We start from the raw sequence: 18,478 nt of genomic DNA, 5'->3' as shown, positions 1-18,478 counted from the left end.
AACTAACGACTTGCTCAGCTGCATGATGATGTGGCAACATTTGTACTCTATCCTTCCCAGTGAAGTAAAGCATGCCAAACACTGCCTGCCTGTCCACCTGACTGACCATTTTCAGGGAGCCATACACCTGTACACCCAGATCTCTGTGTTCTGCAACACACTTCAGGGTCCTACCATTTACGTGCAAGTCGTGTCCATTGTGTCACAGGCCAAAATGCAACATCTCTTATTTGCCATCTGCCCTTCCTAGTCCCACCTTCCCAACTGCTCTGGACCTTGTTGCAAAGTTGTGGCTAAGGAAGGTGCGATCCCAAGAGGGATACAATGGGGAAAACTGTGGATCTGGTTAAACGACTAGAGGGTGATGGGGGCAAAGGGGGAGGGGAGGAGAGTGTTGGTAGAAGTCATTTAAATGCAGAGAATTAACCATTCACATCCCTCCACAAGCTAAACATCAGCTGCTGTTGCTGCAAGTGAAGAAGGGTCCCGAGCAAAAACATCACCTATCCCTTTTCTCTTGAGATGCTGGTTACTCCACCACTTTGTGTCCATCTTTCGTATGAATCAGCATCTGTAGTTCCTTATTTCGACCAGTTCAACATGGGGATTGGCGGGAACGCTAAATTTAAATTGTATTGTTTATTGACGGTTGGAAATTGGCGGTTAAAGGAAACCGAGGGCGGAGCTGGAAGATAAAAGGCGTCCCTCTTTCTGTCTGTCACAATGATTCTGCCTTTTCTCCTCCTCTGCATTTCCCCGGCAGGTCGGGGCGCTGTGTATAAAAGGAGACAGCAACAGCGAGATTGTCACTGAGCAGCGACTCGAGTGAAGCAGCATCATGTCTGGCCGAGGGAAAGGAGGCAAAGGTCTGGGCAAAGGCGGAGCAAAGCGGCACCGAAAAGTACTTCGCGATAACATCCAGGGCATCACCAAGCCAGCCATCCGCCGCCTGGCTCGGCGTGGCGGGGTCAAGCGGATCTCGGGTCTGATCTACAAGGAGACCCGCGGGGTGCTGAAGGTTTTCCTGGAGAATGTGATCAGGGACGCGGTCACCTACACCGAGCACGCCAAGCGCAAGACGGTCACTGCCATGGATGTGGTGTACGCTCTGAAACGCCAGGGCCGCACTCTCTACGGGTTCGGCGGATAAATAACTACCCCTTTCTTCGAACACAAAACAAAGGCTCTTTTAAGAGCCGCCCACAGCGTCAGAGGGAGCAGTGACCACCCGATTTAGTTAATTATATTGAATCCTGCAGCAGTCAATATGATCCGGTAAAGGAACATTTTGTGACATTGGTGATCGGTTGTACTGTTGCGGAGTGGTGTCTCCGCCTGTTTAACATCGGAAGTCTGGGCGGCATTCGGTCATGAAGAGAGGCGTTGCTCCATGGAGACAAAGATTCGTGTCGGCGAAATGTCCGCTATTCATTCCCTTCACAGATGCTGTGACCGGTTGTTATTCCCAGTATTTGGGAGTCGTCACGCAGATGGTGACGGTGTGTAGGTTAAATTTTCCCTCTATGGATTGATGTTCTAGAAACATCGGCCTTTCTGAAATTCCCCTGCTCCCCTCTCACTGATCTCGTTGGGTGAGAGCTCCGTGTAACTGACGGAGAGGAGAATGTGGACTGTGGAGGAAGCCGGACAGAAGCGGATCGCTTTGTGCGCGGCAGATGTTGGCTTTATTCATGGGAGTTGGCGGGACGCAAAGTGGAACGTGAGTAGGTCCGGTTGTTTCATACGTGAACGGATAGACTGAACGGAAACCGCCCACCCCAGCCGGTACTCAGCCCTTCGACACACTGTGAGTGGCTCTGAAAAGAGCTTTTGGGTCGTTAGATTGACGTTTCGCTGATCTATTTGCTCTTAGTGCCAGAGGTTGCGCTGGTTTTCTTGGGCAACAGCACGGCCTGGATATTAGGCAGCACCCCGCCCTGAGCGATGGTCACCCCTCCCAGCAGCTTGTTGAGCTCCTCGTCGTTGCGGACGGCCAGTTGCAGGTGTCTGGGGATGATGCGGCTCTTCTTGTTGTCCCGGGCCGCGTTGCCGGCCAGCTCCAGGATTTCAGCCGTCAGATACTCGAGCACAGCAGCCAGATAGACAGGGGCTCCGGCACCCACCCGTTCACCATAGTTGCCCTTTCTCAGGAGCCTGTGAACACGGCCCACCTGGGAACTGCAATCCGGCCCGGGACGAGCGTGATTTAGGCTTGGCCTTGGCTTTGCCTCCGGTTTTCCCTCGTCCACTCATTTCCACAAACTTCTGCGAGCAGAGAATGAGGAAATCCTCCCGCACTCCCCCTTCTTGTAGCTTCAGGACGAATGTGGTGGGACGCTTACCATTGGTGGCGCGGCGCAGCGCTTCATCTCATTGGTGATGTGAAATAGGCCAATCGTAGAGCTGCCTCTTCCTCCAATGACCAGGCCCTAACAGGAGAAGCGCGGAAAATAACCGCCAGTCCCCAAAAGAACTGAAATTTGAAAAGCCCGCCCAAAAAGAAAATATATATCTTCAACAATACCCTAGACTTAATTAATTACACATCTATGTGTGATAATGGATCCACGCATCCCCGGTGCTGCTGAGAGATACCATTGCCTACGTGCAGGACAGACGGGTGGATGCCTGCCTGGTCAGCTTGGACCAGGAGAAGGCCTTCGACAGGATATCGCACACGTACATGAGGGACGTGCTCTCCAAAATGGGCTTTGGGGAGGGAATCAGGAAGTGCATACAACTGCTCTACTCCGATATCTGTAGTGCAGTCCAAATTAATGGGTGGGAATCAGACAGCTTCCCCGTCTGGTCTGGAGTCAGGCAGGGTTGCCCTCTTTCCCCTGTCTTGTTCGTCTGTTGCATTGAACCCTTTGCCGAATCCATCAGGAAGGATGCGAGCATAAGAGGAGTGACATTGCCAGGCAGTGGGGGCACTCAAGTCAAGGCCTCCCTGTACATGGACGATGTCGCCGTCTTCTGCTCGGATCCAGGGTCGGTCCGCAGACTGATCAGCGTCTGCGACCAGTTTGAGTTGGCCACGGGGGCCAGGGTAAACCGCAGGAAGAGCGAGGCCATGCTCTTTGGCAACTGGCCCGACCGATCTTCCATCCCCTTCACCATCAAGCCTGACTTCCTAAAGGTGCTGGGGATCTGGTTTGGGAAGGCTGAGGCATGTAACAAAAATTGGCTGGAGCGGATAGCCAGGGTGGGGAAGAAGCTGGAGCTGTGGAAGTAGCGCTCCCTCTCCATCACGAGGAAAAACCTGGTCATCAGGTGTGAGATGCTCTCGGGGCTGCTGTACTTGGCGCAAGTGTGGCCCGTCCCTCCCTCCCACGCCAAGGGGATCACCCGGGCCGTTTTCCGCTTCATCTGGGGGTCGGCGATGGACCGGTTGCGATGAGCCACAATGCACAAGTCGGCAGACAACGGGGGTAAAAGCGTGCCCAACGTCGCCCTCATTCTGATGGCCACCTTCGTGTGTGGCTGCATCAGGCGGAGCATAGAGCCAAGGCACTTGGGCACCAAATGCCACTACCTGCTGAGGTTCTACCTGTCCCCGGTGTTGCGAAGGATGGGCCTGGCGCAGATGCCACGCAATGTGCCAGTCAGCTGGACATTGCCGAACCATCTGTCGTTTGTGGACAGGTTCTTCCGGACCAACACCTTTGACCACAAGTCCATCGGGCAGTGGTCAGCACGGAATGTCCTGCAAGCACTGCAGGGGAATGACTCCATGGATCCTGTGGCGTGGTTCCCAGAACAGACAGCCCAGCTTGTCTGGCAAAATGCCTCATCGCCAGTACTCACCAACAAGCACCAAGACCTGGCTTGGCTGGCGGTGAGGAGAGCCCTCCCAGTCAGATCCTTCCTGCACCGCCGGAACCTCACTACCAGCGCACGCTGCCCTCGGGACGGCTGCTACGGAGAGGAGACGGTGGCCCACCTCTTCAAAGAGTGTGGATTTGCCAGGAGAGTCTGGAGAGGTCTGCAGGGGTCGCTGTCACGATTCATTCCGAGCAGCTCCGTCATAGAGGACTCTGTGCTCTACGGACTGTTCCCAGGGACGCATTCCGAGACTGACATCGAGTGCTGCTGGAAGGTCATCAACTCGGTGAAAGACGCTCTTTGGTCTGCCCGATCCTTGTTGACCTCCCAGCAGAGCGAGCTGTCCGTCAAGGAATGTTGCCGACTGGCCCACTGCAGACTGCAGGAGTACGTGCTGAGGGACGCTCTGAAGCTCGGTGCAGCCAACGCCAAGGCCCTGTGGGGGAGGACCACAGTCTAGGGTCCTTCCGCTGCTGGACATGGGGGGGGCAGGGTGTGGTGGAGAGAGACGCCCTTCCAAACAAGGGATACTGGGTAAATGTATGTAAATGTAAGTAAATGTCTAAGTAAATGCCTGTATTGAATGTGTAACCTCCGGAAATGTCGGATGGGTTTGTTTAAAAAAGATGTTTTGTAAATGATATTTATTACTTGAATAAAGTATTTTTTGATATATTAAAAAAAAAATACCCGGTTATTCTATAAGAAAATAACTGCAGATGCTGGTACAAATCGAAGGTTTTTATTCACAAAACGATGGAGTAACTCAGCAGGTCAGGCAGCATCTCGGGAGAGAAGGAATGGGTGACGTTTCGGGTCGAGACCCTTCTTCAGGCTGATTCTATGATCACCCGAGTGTGAATTCGTTCCATGGTGAGAGATTCTTAGCAATGTTCACTTACTATTTGAAACCGCAAACCTGTCGGAACAAACGCGGTTCACAGAACATGTTAGACATCGTTCTATGCACAAAGGACATTAGACTATTGATGACCAATGGTCTAATGACTCACGGAGCCGTCGCAGCACTTAATATGTTTGCTTCTCGAATAGCAAACGACTCACACGTTCAAAACACCAGACTGCAGTCACTAAAAGTCAGTCACTTCACAATTAAAACAGCAGCAGCAGCAACAAACACTCCAACATTTTGTTCATGTTAATCCAATCTGAAGGGATAGATCATTGAGAGAAGTGTATGAAGATTGAGACAAACTAACGGGCAAGCAGAGAGTGATGTTTCCGTTTCAGTGCAGTTGGCATGAATGCAGAGCGACACATGGATTATACCGTGGTTTGGACGGCTAATTTGATCAAATTAAACAGAATGAGAATCATCGCCTGAAAATGAAATATCGAACCAGTTGGAGCAATGAGGTGTCGAAATATCGGCACAACACTTTCAGCGAGACCGTGCGTGGCTCTGAACAGAGCCGTTAGGATTTCCGTTAGCTGCGTCAACGCTGTGTGGGTCGTTAATTGGAGCTGGTGTATCTGGTCGCTGCCTTTGTCCCTCCAACCGGCCTCATCACTTTGTAGATGTAGATGCAGTAACTCAGTGACTGTGGAAGGGCTGATCAGCGACTGAGGTCCGCGCGGGGAAAGTGCGTAATAAAGGTGTTTGTTGTCCTTGAACCCAGAGCGCGAGAAAATGGGGCGCAGAGCGAACAGGGGCTGGTCTGTACGCGGCGTGTACACAGCATTATGAGCAGCTTTGCGTTTACATGGTAACCAGTTACACTTGAATCACTGGAGTAAAACTCCGCTTAGCAATAGTCTATGGCATTAATTCAGATAAAAACCCCGCGGATAGAACAGAACATTAATATAACAGGACAGTAAGACAAAGGCGCAGCACTTTCTTCTGCCGGGTTAGTGGCTCTTAAAAGAGCCGTTTGTTGTCCTTGGTGGAGGTGGGGTTTAGGCGCGCTCCCCTCGGATGCGGCGGGCCAACTGGATGTCTTTGGGCATGATGGTGACTCGCTTGGCGTGGATGGCGCACAGGTTGGTGTCCTCAAAGAGCCCCACCAGGTAAGCCTCGCTGGCCTCCTGCAGAGCCATGACGGCCGAGCTCTGGAAGCGCAGGTCTGTCTTGAAGTCCTGAGCGATCTCCCGCACCAGGCGCTGGAAGGGCAGTTTGCGGATGAGCAGCTCGGTGGATTTCTGGTAGCGCCGGATCTCCCTCAGAGCCACGGTGCCGGGCCTGTAGCGATGAGGCTTCTTCACTCCGCCCGTGGCTGGAGCGCTCTTCCGCGCCGCTTTGGTCGCCAGCTGCTTGCGAGGAGCTTTCCCTCCGGTCGATTTGCGCGCTGTCTGCTTGGTCCGGGCCATTCTCCTTCAACAGTCAGAGCACAGCGTGAAATACAGGCACTGGAATGACGGAGACGGCTCTGGGACCGGCTTTTAAAGCATTGGTGAAGCGCCGGCCCACAGCCTCTGAATGGCTGGAGCAGAGATGTCACTCACGGTGTCCCATGCCTGCGAATGGCTGCAGGTCTGTCAGCACCAGGCGGCGGTTTCAGAAGGTCTGAGGCGGGGAGGTGGGGGGGGGGGGGGGGATACAGAGATTTGTGACCGGCGAGTGGGGTGGGGGAAGCTCAGCCAACCAGAGAGCGCGGACTGCACAATCATTGGTTGCGGGTTGAATTACAAATTGCCCGCCAATTTCACAGCAAATCCACTTTTACTTCTGCTTTAAATCATCGAGTCCGAATATGCGGCGCGGTCTTACAGACCGGACTCCGTTGCAGAGGGTATAGAAAAACTGCAGATGTTGGTTTAAATCGAAGATAGACACGAAATGATGGAGTAACTCAGCGGGTCAGTCAGCATCTCGGGAGAGAAGGAATGTGTGACGTTTCGGGCGAGACCCTTCAGACTGAGGGAACGGTTTCGAGTCGACTCCTGTTGCTGCATTAATCATGTACATCGCAATCTGCATCCACTCTCACTCCTGGGTCACTGCTCCCTCTGTGGGTGGCTCTCTGAAGAGATACAATAGCGTCTGAAGAAGTGTCTCGACCCGAAACGTCACCGATCCCTTCTCTCAAGAGAAGCTGCGTGTCCTGCTGAGTTACTCCAGGGTTTTATGGCTATCTTCGGCTCTTAGAAGAGCCTTTGTTTTGTGTTCGAATAAAGGGAATGGTTCAGCCTCCGAACAGAGCGCGGCCCTGGCGTTTCAGGGCGTACACGTCCATGGCAGTGAGTGCTTTACGCTTGGCGTGCTCGTGTATGTGACCGCATCCCTGATCACATAGAGAGAGGGGGGTGGGAGACAGCGAGTTGGGATGATTGACCCCTGGGTAATTGAAATGATTTCCGCCTCGCACTGAGCCTGGTCCCGGGACAGGGAACGTTTGAGTTTGGATTTGCTCTTTCCTGATAGAGTGGGTGGCTCTGAAAAGAGCCGTTGGGTTCAGGTCTTTACAGACAGCGCTTTTTATTTCACTTTTTGGCCGCTGCCTTCTTGGGTTTCGCCGATTTCGGCTTTGTCTGTCGTTTTGCCGGCTTCTTTGCTGCCCTTTTCACTGCGACCTTCTTGGGTTTTTTCGGCGATGTCTTCTTCGGTGATGATTTCTTCGCCGCCGTTTTTTTAGCCGCTGGTTTCTTGGCCACAACTTTCTTAGCGGTAGTTTTCTTAGTGGTAGATTTTTTTGCCAGTGATTTCTTGATCGGGGTTTTCTTGGGCGTGGGTTTCTTGCTCTTGGATGTCTTGGCTGCTGGAACCTTTGCTTTCTTTACCGATTTCACGGCGGCTTCTCCCTTACCGGTCTTGAAGGAGCCCTTGTTCTGATCCAGGAAACCGTTTGCTACTCTCTTCCTGATGCACCTCAGGATCACGTGGCGTAACTTGTCCACATCCACGCCGTCGGCGGCCAGACCTTTCTTTATCGCAAATAAAGACAGCCCATGGCGATCGTGGCAATCCGCAACAAGCTTGTCGATCCGGCCGCCCAGATTGGGACTGTCTGCCTTGCTCCGGGCGGCCGCCGTCTTCTTCTTGGGAGCCTTGGTTTTGGCGGCGGGGACGGCTGGAGGAGCCGCTTCGGCGGCTGCGGTCTCGGTCATGTCGGCGACTCTGCACAAGCTCTCTCTGACACTCAGGACTGAGTAAGAAATGAAGCGAGTGGCGGCGGCACAGAGCAACTTAAAGGCAGCGAGCGGACGGGGCGGAGACATCCTGCTGTCAGCTCCCGGCCCCTCCACCTCGCTGTGTTTCTCTGTCTTCAAAAACCCTCAAATTCCAATTAAAATCGGACACCTCGGAGACACAGACTGACCTCGGTACATCTCTGAGACCGGAATGTTGATTGTAGTGTAAGTCTGATACGAATTAAAGGCAGCGCTTTCCATTTAAACCCGTTTCACTGATGCACTGAGCGCGTTCTCTGTCCCGATCGCTGACATGTTCGCTGTTTTTCGGCAGAAATATCGAAACCAACGTAAACTTTGCGGTTAATTCCCACTTCAGGACTGAGCTGTGAAGTGGGACGATCCCGTGCCACTGATATCTTTACATTTTTCACCAGAGGGGCTGGGAAATCCGGCGAAGTGTTCGGACCCACAAACACAGTGACATCAATTTGAGTCGCCCACCCCTTTAACACACTCTCTGACACAATGTTCACATCTACACATTCACATTTCAGACAGTTGTCCCGTTGCACAGTTCCCAGGGTGGGATTACCTCTCAGTAACTGTTAAACTCGCTGACGCCGCCGATCATCAGAGTCTCTGATCCCTGGATTCGGATTCGTCTCGTCTCTTTCTTACATGAGCGGCCCTGTATTTTTAAGCAGTCCAACACCTGACACATACTCCAGTTGTGGTATCAACAGCTCACTGCATGTCTGAAATATAATTTATTTACTTGGTTTTTTTAACCGGATTGTATTATGGTCACTGGCTCCACACTGACACTTCAGTCACTTGCTCTGCCTGATTTCCCAATCAGAGTATCAGGCCCATCCTCATATTGTTTGAGAAATCTTTCCTGGACGCATTTAACAAATTCCACCCCTTCCATAGTCTCGAATCTGTGGCAGTTCCAGTCAACATGACGGAAGTTTAAATCACCTACCAGCATAACCCTGTTGCACTTACAGGCTTCTGCAAACCCCCCTCCCCTACATCAGGTAACCTGTTAAAATCACGAATTCACATTCTATCTGCTGCTCCAGCCGAGGTGTGGAGCAAGCAGCCAACTAGGATGCATGACCCATGGTCACCCATGACCGAGGGGGCCTAACAAAGAAGTAGAGAAAAAAGTCATTCTATCTGCGTCTGCATTCGAGTTGTTGCAAATCAGGCAGCAGGACCCTAAGATCTCTGTGAACCTCAGGCCTTTGTCATCTCAGTATTTGGAGTTGGTTTATTATTGTCACGTAGCAGTATACTGCTACAACGTTTATTTCGCATGTCAGGCAGGCAAATCGTACACTCACACAATACATGAGAGCAAAAAGGAAACAAAGTGCAAGGGGTCACGAGGTGGATTGGAAGATCGGAAACATATAAAAGGTCTGTTCAAGAGTCTGCTAACAGCGGGCAAATAGCTAATCTTGAATCTGGTGACACGTGCTTTCAAACTGTAATATTTTCCGCCTGACAGCAGAGGCGAGAAGATAGAATGACCAGGTTGTGAGTGGTGTAAGAAGGAACTGCAGATGCTGGTTTAAACCAAAGATAGACACAAAAAGCTGGAGTAACTCAGCGGGACAGTCGAGGCCCTTCTTGAGACCTGTGAGTTGTCCTTGTATTATGTTGGTTGCTTTCCCGAGGCAGGATGAAGTGTGGATTACGTTGGTGGATCAGCCTGGTTTGTGTTGGACTGGGCTGTTTCCACAACTCTCTGCAATTTATTGAGATCCTGGACAGACCAGGACAGACCAGCAATCGATGATGTTTCTGGATAAATAATTTCCATGGTGGTGCATCAGCAGAAATTGATAGTCTTTGGAGAGCGGCTAGATTTCTTTGGTATTCTGAAGAAGTGGAGTCGTTGGTGTGGTGCCTTATCGTCGTATCAATGTAGTTATACCAGAACAAATAGTTGGTGATATGTTTAGACATGCTTCTTTTTTCCCCCAAATTTGATAATTTTGTGTTCAGATGGACAGAGTAATACAGGCAATAAATAGAGCCTTTGGCCCACCATATCAATTTGCCCATCTATATTAATCCCATTTGCTGGCATAGGGACTTCATAGAAACATAGAAAATAGGTGCAGGAGTAGGGCATTCGGCCCTTTGAGCCAGCACCTCCAAACAATAAAATCATGGCTTATCGTCCAAAATCAGTACCCTGTTACGGCTTTTCCCCCATACCCCTTGATTCCCTTAGCCCTCAGAGCTAAATCTAACTCTCTCTTGAAATCTTCTATGCCTTGCCTATTCATCTGTCTATATGTCTCTTAAACATGGTGTCTGTATCCATTTCCACCACCTTCTCTGTCACATGATTCAGATATCAACCAACCCTGTGTAAAAAAAATATCCCTCACATTCCCTTTAAAACTCCTTGGGCTTTACCTCAACCCTATCCCCTCTTGTTTTTGAAATACTGACCATGAGAAAACAATATTGATTATTTATCGTAACCTCATATACTTCCAACAGGTCATTCCTCAGTTTCCTTCACTGCAAGGAAAACAAGAAAATCCTCTCCAGGTTGTCCCCATGGATAAAATCCTCCAGTCCAAGCAATATTCTGCTGAAGGTAGACACCAAATACCGGAGTAAATCTGTGGGACATACAGCATCTCTGGAGAGAAGGAATGGGTGACTTTTCGGGTCGAGACCCTTCTTCATACTGATCTGAAGAAGGGTCTCGACCCAAAACATCACCCATTTGTGACACGTTTGCGGATGACACAAAGCTGGGTGGCAGTGTAAACTGTGAAAAGGATGTGAGGAGGTTGCAGGGTGACCTGGGCAGATTGAGTGAGTGGGCAGATGCATGGCAGATGCAGTATAATATAGATAAATGTGAGGTTATGCACTTTGGCGGCAAAAACATGGAGGCAGATTATTTTCTCAATGGATTTAGGTTAGATAAGGGGGAGGTGCAGCGAGACCTGGGTGTCCTTGTACACCAGTCACTGAAAGTAGGCGTGCAGGTACAGCAGGCAGTGAAGAAAGCAAATGGAATGTTGGCCTTCATAACAAGAGGATTTCTGTATAGGGGTAAAGAGGTTCTTCTGCAGTTGTATAGGGCCCTGGTAAGACCACATCTGGAGTATTGTGCACAGTTTTAGTCTCCTAATTTGAGGAAGGACATCTTTGTAATTGACACAGTGCATCATAGGTTCTCAAGATTGATCCCTGGGATGGCGGGACTGTCATATGAGGAAAGATTGAAAAGACTAGGCTTGTATTCACTGGAGTCTAGAAGGATGAGAGGGGATCTTATAGAAACATATAAAATTATAAAAGGACAGAACAAGCCTGATGCAGGAAAAATGTTCCCAATGTTGGGCGAGTCCAGAACCAGGGGACACAGTCTTAGAATAAAGGGGAGGCCATTTAACTGAGGTGAGAAAAACCTTTTTCACCCAGAGAGTTGTGAATTTGTGGAATTCTCTGCCACAGAGGGGAGTGGAAGCCAAATCACTGGATGGATTTAAGAGAGAGTTGGATAGAGCTCTAGGGGCTAGTGGAATCGAGGGATATGGAGAGAAGGCAGGCACGGGTTATTGATTGGGGATGATCAGCCATGATCACAATGAATGGCGGTGCTGGCTCGAAGGGCCGAATGGCCTCCTCCTGCACCTATTTTCTATGTTTCTATGTTAAAACCACATCCTTCCTACAATCTGGTGCCGTTTACTGTTCAGCCAAAATGCAACACTGTACAGTTGTGTGAGTTAAGTTCCATCTGCCATTCCTTGTGCCTCTGTCCCAACTGATTTAGATCCAGCATTAATCTTAGATAACCTTATTCACTGTCCACTCTACCACTAATTTATTATCCGTGAACTTACTAACGAAGACAATTGCATAATCATCCAAATGTTCGACATAGATGATAAACAACAGTGGACCCAGCACTGATCTCTGCAGTACACCACTGGTCATAGGTCTCCAAACTGTAAAACAGACCTACAGAATCACCTCTACCAAACCAGTTTTGTATCAATTGCCCAGCTCACTCTGTATCGCTTGTGAACTAACTTCTGGACCTGCATACCATACAACACCATGTCAAAGGCCTTGCTAAAGTCCATGTAGCAACATCTACTGCCTGCCCCTCACCAATTTTCATGGTTCGTTTTTGAGAAATTCAGTTAAATTCGTGAGTCACAATTTCCCTTTCACAGAACCACCGTGACTGTTCCTACTCAGTCCTTGCCTTTACAATTGCAGGCAGAACTTGTCTCTCAGAATTCCCCCCTAGTATCTTTCGCACAATTGACTTTAGGCTCACTGGCCTGTAGTTCCCTGCCTTTTCCTTGCAGTCCTTAAGTAAAGGCACCACTATAGCCACCCTGCAGTCTTACAGTACCTCAACCATGGCTAACAGTGATGCAAATAACTCTGCAGAACCCCTGCATTTTCTTCCTTGGTTTCCCACACTGTCCTCGGATACCCTTGATCAGGCTCCAAGGATTTCCACTTTATGCACTTTAAGACCACTCTTTCGTAATGGTGCAAAGAACAGTGTGGGTCCCTCACCCCACAATGTTTGTGCCAAACATGATGCCTAATTAGGTCATATTGTCAGAAGTGAGCAGTAGAATTAGGCCATTTGGCCAAGTCTACTCCGCTATTCTATTATGGCTGATCTATCTCTCCCTCCTAACCCCGTTCTCTTGCCTTCTCCCCATAACGTTTGAGACCTGTACAAATCAAGAATCTATCTATCTCTGCCTTAAGAATATCCACTGACTTGGCATCCACAGCCTTCTGTGTCAAAGAGTTCCACATATTCACCACCCTCGGACTAAAGAAATTTCTCCTCGTCTCGTCCCTAAAGGAACGTCCTTTACTTCTGAGACTCCTCTAGTGCAAGACACTTCCATGAACGGAAACATCTTCTCCACATCCACTCCACACAAGCCTTCCACTATTTGTATGTTTTAATGAAGTCCCTCCACATTTTTCTAAACTCCAGCAAGTGCATGCCCAGTGCCGACAAACACTCGTCGTAGGTTAACCTACTCATTCCTGGGATTATTCTTGTAAATTTCCTCTGGACCCTCTCCAGAGTCAGCACATCCTTCCTCAGCTTGGCTGTCTGAAACTGGTGCCATATTGCAGTAAGATAGACAGAATATGTTGGAGTCACTCAGCAGGACAGGCAGCATCTTTGGAGAGAAGGAATGGGTGATGTTTTGGTTCGAAACCCTTCTTCCAAATGATCTTTAGACAGAGATCCTGCCTGCCCGCCTGAGTTACTCTAGCATTTTGTGTCTATCTTCGATTTAAAACAGCATCTGCAGTTCCTCCCGAGCCATATTATACTGATGTGTTCTAAGCTACACTACCCGCCTTTCCAGATATTTCCGTATCATCCGCAAACTTGGCCACAAAGCCCTTAATCTCATCTGCCTCTCTATTCCCTGTGCCTATCTAAAAGCCTCTTGTACACCACTATTGTATCTGCCTCCAACACCTCCCCAGACAATGCAATCAAGGCCCCCACCACTCTGTGTAAAAACACTTGCCCCGCATATCTCCTTTATACTTCCCCCCTCTCAACTTACAGCTATTCCCATGAGTACTGTTCATTTGCAACCTGGGAAAAAAGTTTTGACTGTCGACCTTATCTATGCCTCTAAACATGGGACATGTTTGCAGACATCACTGTTCTCCTCCCTGAATTCCCCAGTTTATGCGACTTTCTCAATGGCTGCCAATATAGCATTCCACATTGATCCTTCAGGGACCCTAATCTCTCCTTCGTTGCCTTTCAATATGCTTAAATAATTCCCAGGTTATCTCCATAACCTTCTCTGCCAAAGATATCTCGTGTCCTCTTTTTGCTCTTCTGCTTTTCGACGTAAGAGTATTTCTACATCACTTGCACTCCCCAAGAGATTTGCTTCATCCCAGCTATCTACACATGATATATACTTCTTTAATTCCTTCCTCTACTTCCTAAAAATATTGAGCAATTCAGGTTGTTGACAAATACTTTATTGAACTTCTACAGGTGTACAGAAGCGTGCTGTTGCATCACGGTCTGGTTTGGCAACTCAAAGGCCCATGTACGAAGGAGACTACAGAGAGAGGTAGACACTACCAGGTCACTCACATGTGCTGACCTCTCCACCATCAGAGGGATCCAGAGAAAGCACTGCTTTAAAGGCAGCTAATATAATAAAACCACTCCACCCTGGCTGTGCTCACAATTCACCCCTGCCATCAGAAAGAAGGTGCAGGAGTCTGAAAATCATAGTCATCAGGTTCAAGAACAGCTCCTTCCCAGTAATTATCGTGCTTTTGAACAGGACACAATACTAACCTCAGCTATGATCTGCTGTGCACCATGTTTTTAGCTGCATTATGGATTTCCGTTGTTGCACAATTTTGGTTACCGAGTAATGTGGTTACAAATTTAATGTATGTTTAATTGTTAATTATGATCTGTGTGCTAAGGTGTTAAATGACATTTCAAGCTGCAGCAAGTGTGAATGCCATTGTTCTATTGCGGGTACATATCTATATACAAAAACTCTCGTTTGTTTGTTCCTGAACTACAGCCAGAACGGTACACGATAGCGCGGCAATTTTAGACCCACCTTACTCACCATCTGGTGCTAGTGGAAGAAGTTTAATTGAAATAGGTGTTATATTTTTTAAGTTATTCACATTTAAAAAGTTTAAATCTATCTCCTAGGGAGGGAAGGGGAAAAGGAGGGAGGATAAGAGGGGTTGAGTGGGTGGGAGGAGAAGGGGGGAGGGGGGAGCGAGGGGAGGAAAGGGTAGGAAGGAGTAAGGGGGATTGGGGTTTGGGGGAGGGAGGGAGGGATGAGGGTAGGAGGGGGAAGAGTGGGGGAGGGGGGGAGGGGAGAGGGGGGGCAGAGGTGAGGAGGAAGGGGGGAGTGGGGAGGAGAGGGGAGGAGGGAGGACAGGGTGCTGCACCAATGCAGGAGAGGTTTGGGCCCAACGTTCCACTTGGTCTAGTGACAATTAAACGTCCTTGACTCTTGAGAGCCCAAATATCTCTTGTGGACCCAGGTTCCCTCATCCTGATGGTGACTTTCAGTGGTCAAAATGTTCAAAACTGGATTCCCTTTCAGCATCTTGTTAACTTTGCCCAAATGCCTTGAGTTTTACTCGAGTGTCATGTTATCTCTTTAATAATAGCAGCTGACATTTTCCTGTGACACAAAATGCTGGAGTAACTCAGCGGGACAGGCAGCATCACTGGAGAGAAGGAATGGGTGACGTTTCGCATTGAGAAATATCTATCCTTGATTTAAACCTGCAGTTCTTTCCGACACATTTTCCTGTGGCAGGTGGTTGAGATCATTTGCCTGGTGTTTCCTGCTTCCCCCACCTCCCCCCCCACCCACTCCACCTTTGTTGGTATGGAATTGTTCTCTTTGTTGTTGTCGGAAGGATACTGCCCCTAATCTGGGAATATTTGGAAAAAAATTAAAAATGCCAGCTCAACACCAACTTTTTTTATAACTCTGGAATGATGAGAAGATAACCTAGAAACTTGTCTGCCCTCAGCGCCAACAGCTGTCGAGATAACAATTTTGATTGCAATTTTTCAGGGATTCCCCTAACTTCCAGTTCCTGATTTACAGCCATTTCTGCGAGGTTCATTGTATCCTCTGTAGTGACTCTGACAGACTCATGGGATTGTGCAGTACAGAGACAGCCCATGTGGCCCTCCATACTGACGATTAAGAGCCCCACTGTACCAGTCCAGTTTATCATACTTGCTCCATAACCTTCAACACTGCAACGCTTTAAGTGCTCTCCCAGATACTTGTTCACTTGTGTGATTGTTCTTGCATCCACCACATTCTCAGGCACCATATCCCACATTGCAACCACGCTCTGAGTGTAATACAACCCTCAGGCCCCGTCTAATTCTTGCCTTCCTTATCTGGCAGTGATTCCCACTCACGCTGCTGTCAACAATTTACCACCATTGCCCCTCAGACTCACTTTGCACGGAATCACCGCTCACTTTCTCAATAAATTTCTATTTTATTTTATCTCACCAGAAACGCTTACTCTTTACACGATTCTGACTGGCTGCATCTCTCGCCTCTTACTTTGCCCTTTATCTCTTTCATTAATTTTTCGCTGATCTTTTTCACTGCTTCTGCCTTGGAAACAACTTATTTTGTTCAAGTTTCTGTCTTGAGAAAAGAGATTCTATTTCGCTTCCCCAGTTGCACATTTGACACCAAAATGTCTCCGGAAGCCGGGAAGCACTATGAGAGTCATATTTTTTAACTTCTCCAGTGCTTAACACCATCCGGCCTGCACTTCTATGCAGCAAACTGACGAAGATGCGGGTGGATGCACCATTGGTGTCCTGGATCACCAACTACCTGACTGGACGACCACAATGTCAGGCAACAGAACTGTGTCTCGGACATGGTACTGAGCAACATGGGGGGCCCACAGGGGACGGTACTCTCTCCCTTCCTGTTCAACATATACACCTCGGACTTCAGATATAACTGGGACTCCTGCCACCTGCAGAAGTTTTTGGATGACTCTGCAATTGTGGGCTGCATCAGTGAGGGGAGGGAAGCTGAATGCAGAGGGGTAGTCAAAGACTTTGTTGAGTGGTGTCGGTTTAATCACCTGATGTTGGACCAAACGGTGGTAGCCAGAGCCACCTTCTTCGCTGTTGTGTGCTGGGGCAGCAGGGCAAAGGCCACGAACACCATCAGAATTCACAAACTCATCTGGCTCCAACCTGGGCGCGGAAGTGGATTCATAGGAGGTGGTCTTGGAGGGGAGGATACAGAACGCCACAGGAGGAGTTGGCTGCGCCTAACGGCTGCGGCTCTCTGGCAGTCTGTTGTCTTTTTTTCTTTTTTTTTGTTTGTGTCGGTGTTGGGATGGTTTTTATTTCTGTTTTTGGCTGTGTATGTGTGGTGGGGGTGTCGGGTGGGGGTGTGGGGTGGGGTGGGGCGGGGGAAACCTTTCTTTTATTAGGTCTCTTCCCCGGGGCGCAGCTCGCCCGCGGGGCCTTCCATCGCCCGGCGCGGCTCGGCTGCGGGACTTAACATCGCCGGCGCGGCTCGGCCGCGGGACGTTTCAGTGCCCGGCGCGGCTTGGCCGCTGGACTTAACATCGCCAGCGCGGCTCGGCCGCGGGACGTTTCAGTGCCCGGTGCGGCTCGGCCGCGGGACGTTTCGGTGCCCGGCGCGGCTTGGCCGCTGGACTTAACATCGCCAGCGCGGCTCGGCCGCGGGACGTTTCAGTGCCCGGTGCGGCTCGGCCGCGGGACGTTTCGGTGCCCGGCGCGGCTTGGCCGCTGGACTTAACATCGCCAGCGCGGCTCGGCCGCGGGACGTTTCAGTGCCCGGTGCGGCTCGGCCGCGGGACGTTTCGGTGCCCGGCGCGGCTTGGCCGCTGGACTTAACATCGCCAGCGCGGCTCGGCCGCGGGACGTTTCAGTGCCCGGTGCGGCTCGGCCGCGGGACGTTTCGGTGCCCGGCGCGGCTTGGCCGCTGGACTTAACATCGCCAGCGCGGCTCGGCCGCGGGACGTTTCATTGCCCGGTGCGGCTTGGCCGCTGGACTTAACATCGCCCGGTGCGGATCGGCCGCGGGACGTTTCAGTGCCCGGTGCGGCTCGGCCGCGGGACGTTTCAGTGCCCGGTGCGGCTCGGCCGCTGGACTTAACATCGCCCGGTGCGGCCGCGGGACGTTTCAGTGCCCGGTGCGGCTCGGCCGCTGGACTTAACATCGCCCGGTGCGGCCGCGGGACGTTTCGGTGCCCGGGGCGGCTCGGCCGCGGGGCCTTCCATCCCCTTGCGGGGGCTGTGCATGTCGTTTGCCTCGAGCTGCCTGTCCGTGGGTGCGGGGGGAAGAGAGGGGAAGTTTTGTTGCCTCCATCACAGTGAGGGGGTGTTTGGAGTCACTGTGATGGATGTTTGTGTTGGGGTCGGGTGTCCTGTGTTCTTTTCTTTTTTGCTGTGTCTTGTGTCTTGTGGCTGCTGAAATTTCATTCGGTGTTTGTGCCGAGTGACAATAAAGTGTTGTTATGTTATGTTATGTTATGTTATATCCCTCTTCCCTGAGGCTATCAAACTGTGCAACTCCTCCCCTTTCTGTCGTGGGGTAGACTGACTCACCTCCCCTCACCCTCAAATCTTTGCACATCCCCAACCCTTTCCACTCGTCACTTTAATTTCATGTTTCATGTATCTAGTGTTTTATGACAGTTGGCAGTAGGGTTGCCAACTGTCCCGTATTAGCCGGGACATCCCGTATTTTGGACTAAATTGGTTTGTCCCGTATTAGGCCGGGGGGGGGGGGTGTGTTTGGGGGGGGAGGGGGAGGGGGGGTGGTGGTGATGTAAGCCTGGACGCTGCAGGCCCCGACGTTGTCGGTCCGGACAGTTTCGGTCCAGACAATCGAGTTTTTCGGCATTTTAGCTCCAAACACTCTGGACGTCATATGTTTCACATTTGGGAGTGAGGTTGCCACCCCTACCGACGACAGTATTA

The 18,478-nt window shown here is 50.3% G+C and overlaps 3 protein-coding genes and 1 pseudogene across 3 annotated transcripts; 1 reads left to right on the top strand and 3 right to left on the bottom strand.

The window, feature by feature from the left end:
* The first annotated feature begins 838 nt into the window (after positions 1–838).
* LOC144609701 (histone H4-like) lies at positions 839–1,150 on the top strand. Its single transcript, XM_078428203.1, has one exon. It carries the CDS (start codon positions 839–841, stop codon positions 1,148–1,150), a length of 312 nt encoding a protein of 103 aa, XP_078284329.1.
* A 709-nt stretch (positions 1,151–1,859) lies between these two features.
* Positions 1,860–2,253, bottom strand: LOC144609698 (histone H2AX-like; annotated as a pseudogene).
* A 3,492-nt stretch (positions 2,254–5,745) lies between these two features.
* On the bottom strand, positions 5,746–6,156 carry LOC144609428 (histone H3). The gene has a single exon (XM_078427906.1). It carries the CDS (start codon positions 6,154–6,156, stop codon positions 5,746–5,748), a length of 411 nt encoding a protein of 136 aa, XP_078284032.1.
* Positions 6,157–7,269: 1,113 nt separating this feature from the next.
* Positions 7,270–8,004, bottom strand: LOC144609520 (uncharacterized). The gene has a single exon (XM_078428012.1). It carries the CDS (start codon positions 8,002–8,004, stop codon positions 7,270–7,272), a length of 735 nt encoding a protein of 244 aa, XP_078284138.1.
* Positions 8,005–18,478: the final 10,474 nt, after the last annotated feature.

This window comes from Rhinoraja longicauda, chromosome 34 (assembly GCF_053455715.1).
Source record: "Rhinoraja longicauda isolate Sanriku21f chromosome 34, sRhiLon1.1, whole genome shotgun sequence".
Classification (NCBI taxonomy): domain Eukaryota; kingdom Metazoa; phylum Chordata; class Chondrichthyes; order Rajiformes; family Arhynchobatidae; genus Rhinoraja; species Rhinoraja longicauda.
Note: the sequence above shows the minus strand (reverse complement) of the source record. Positions and strands in the feature narration are given on the sequence as shown.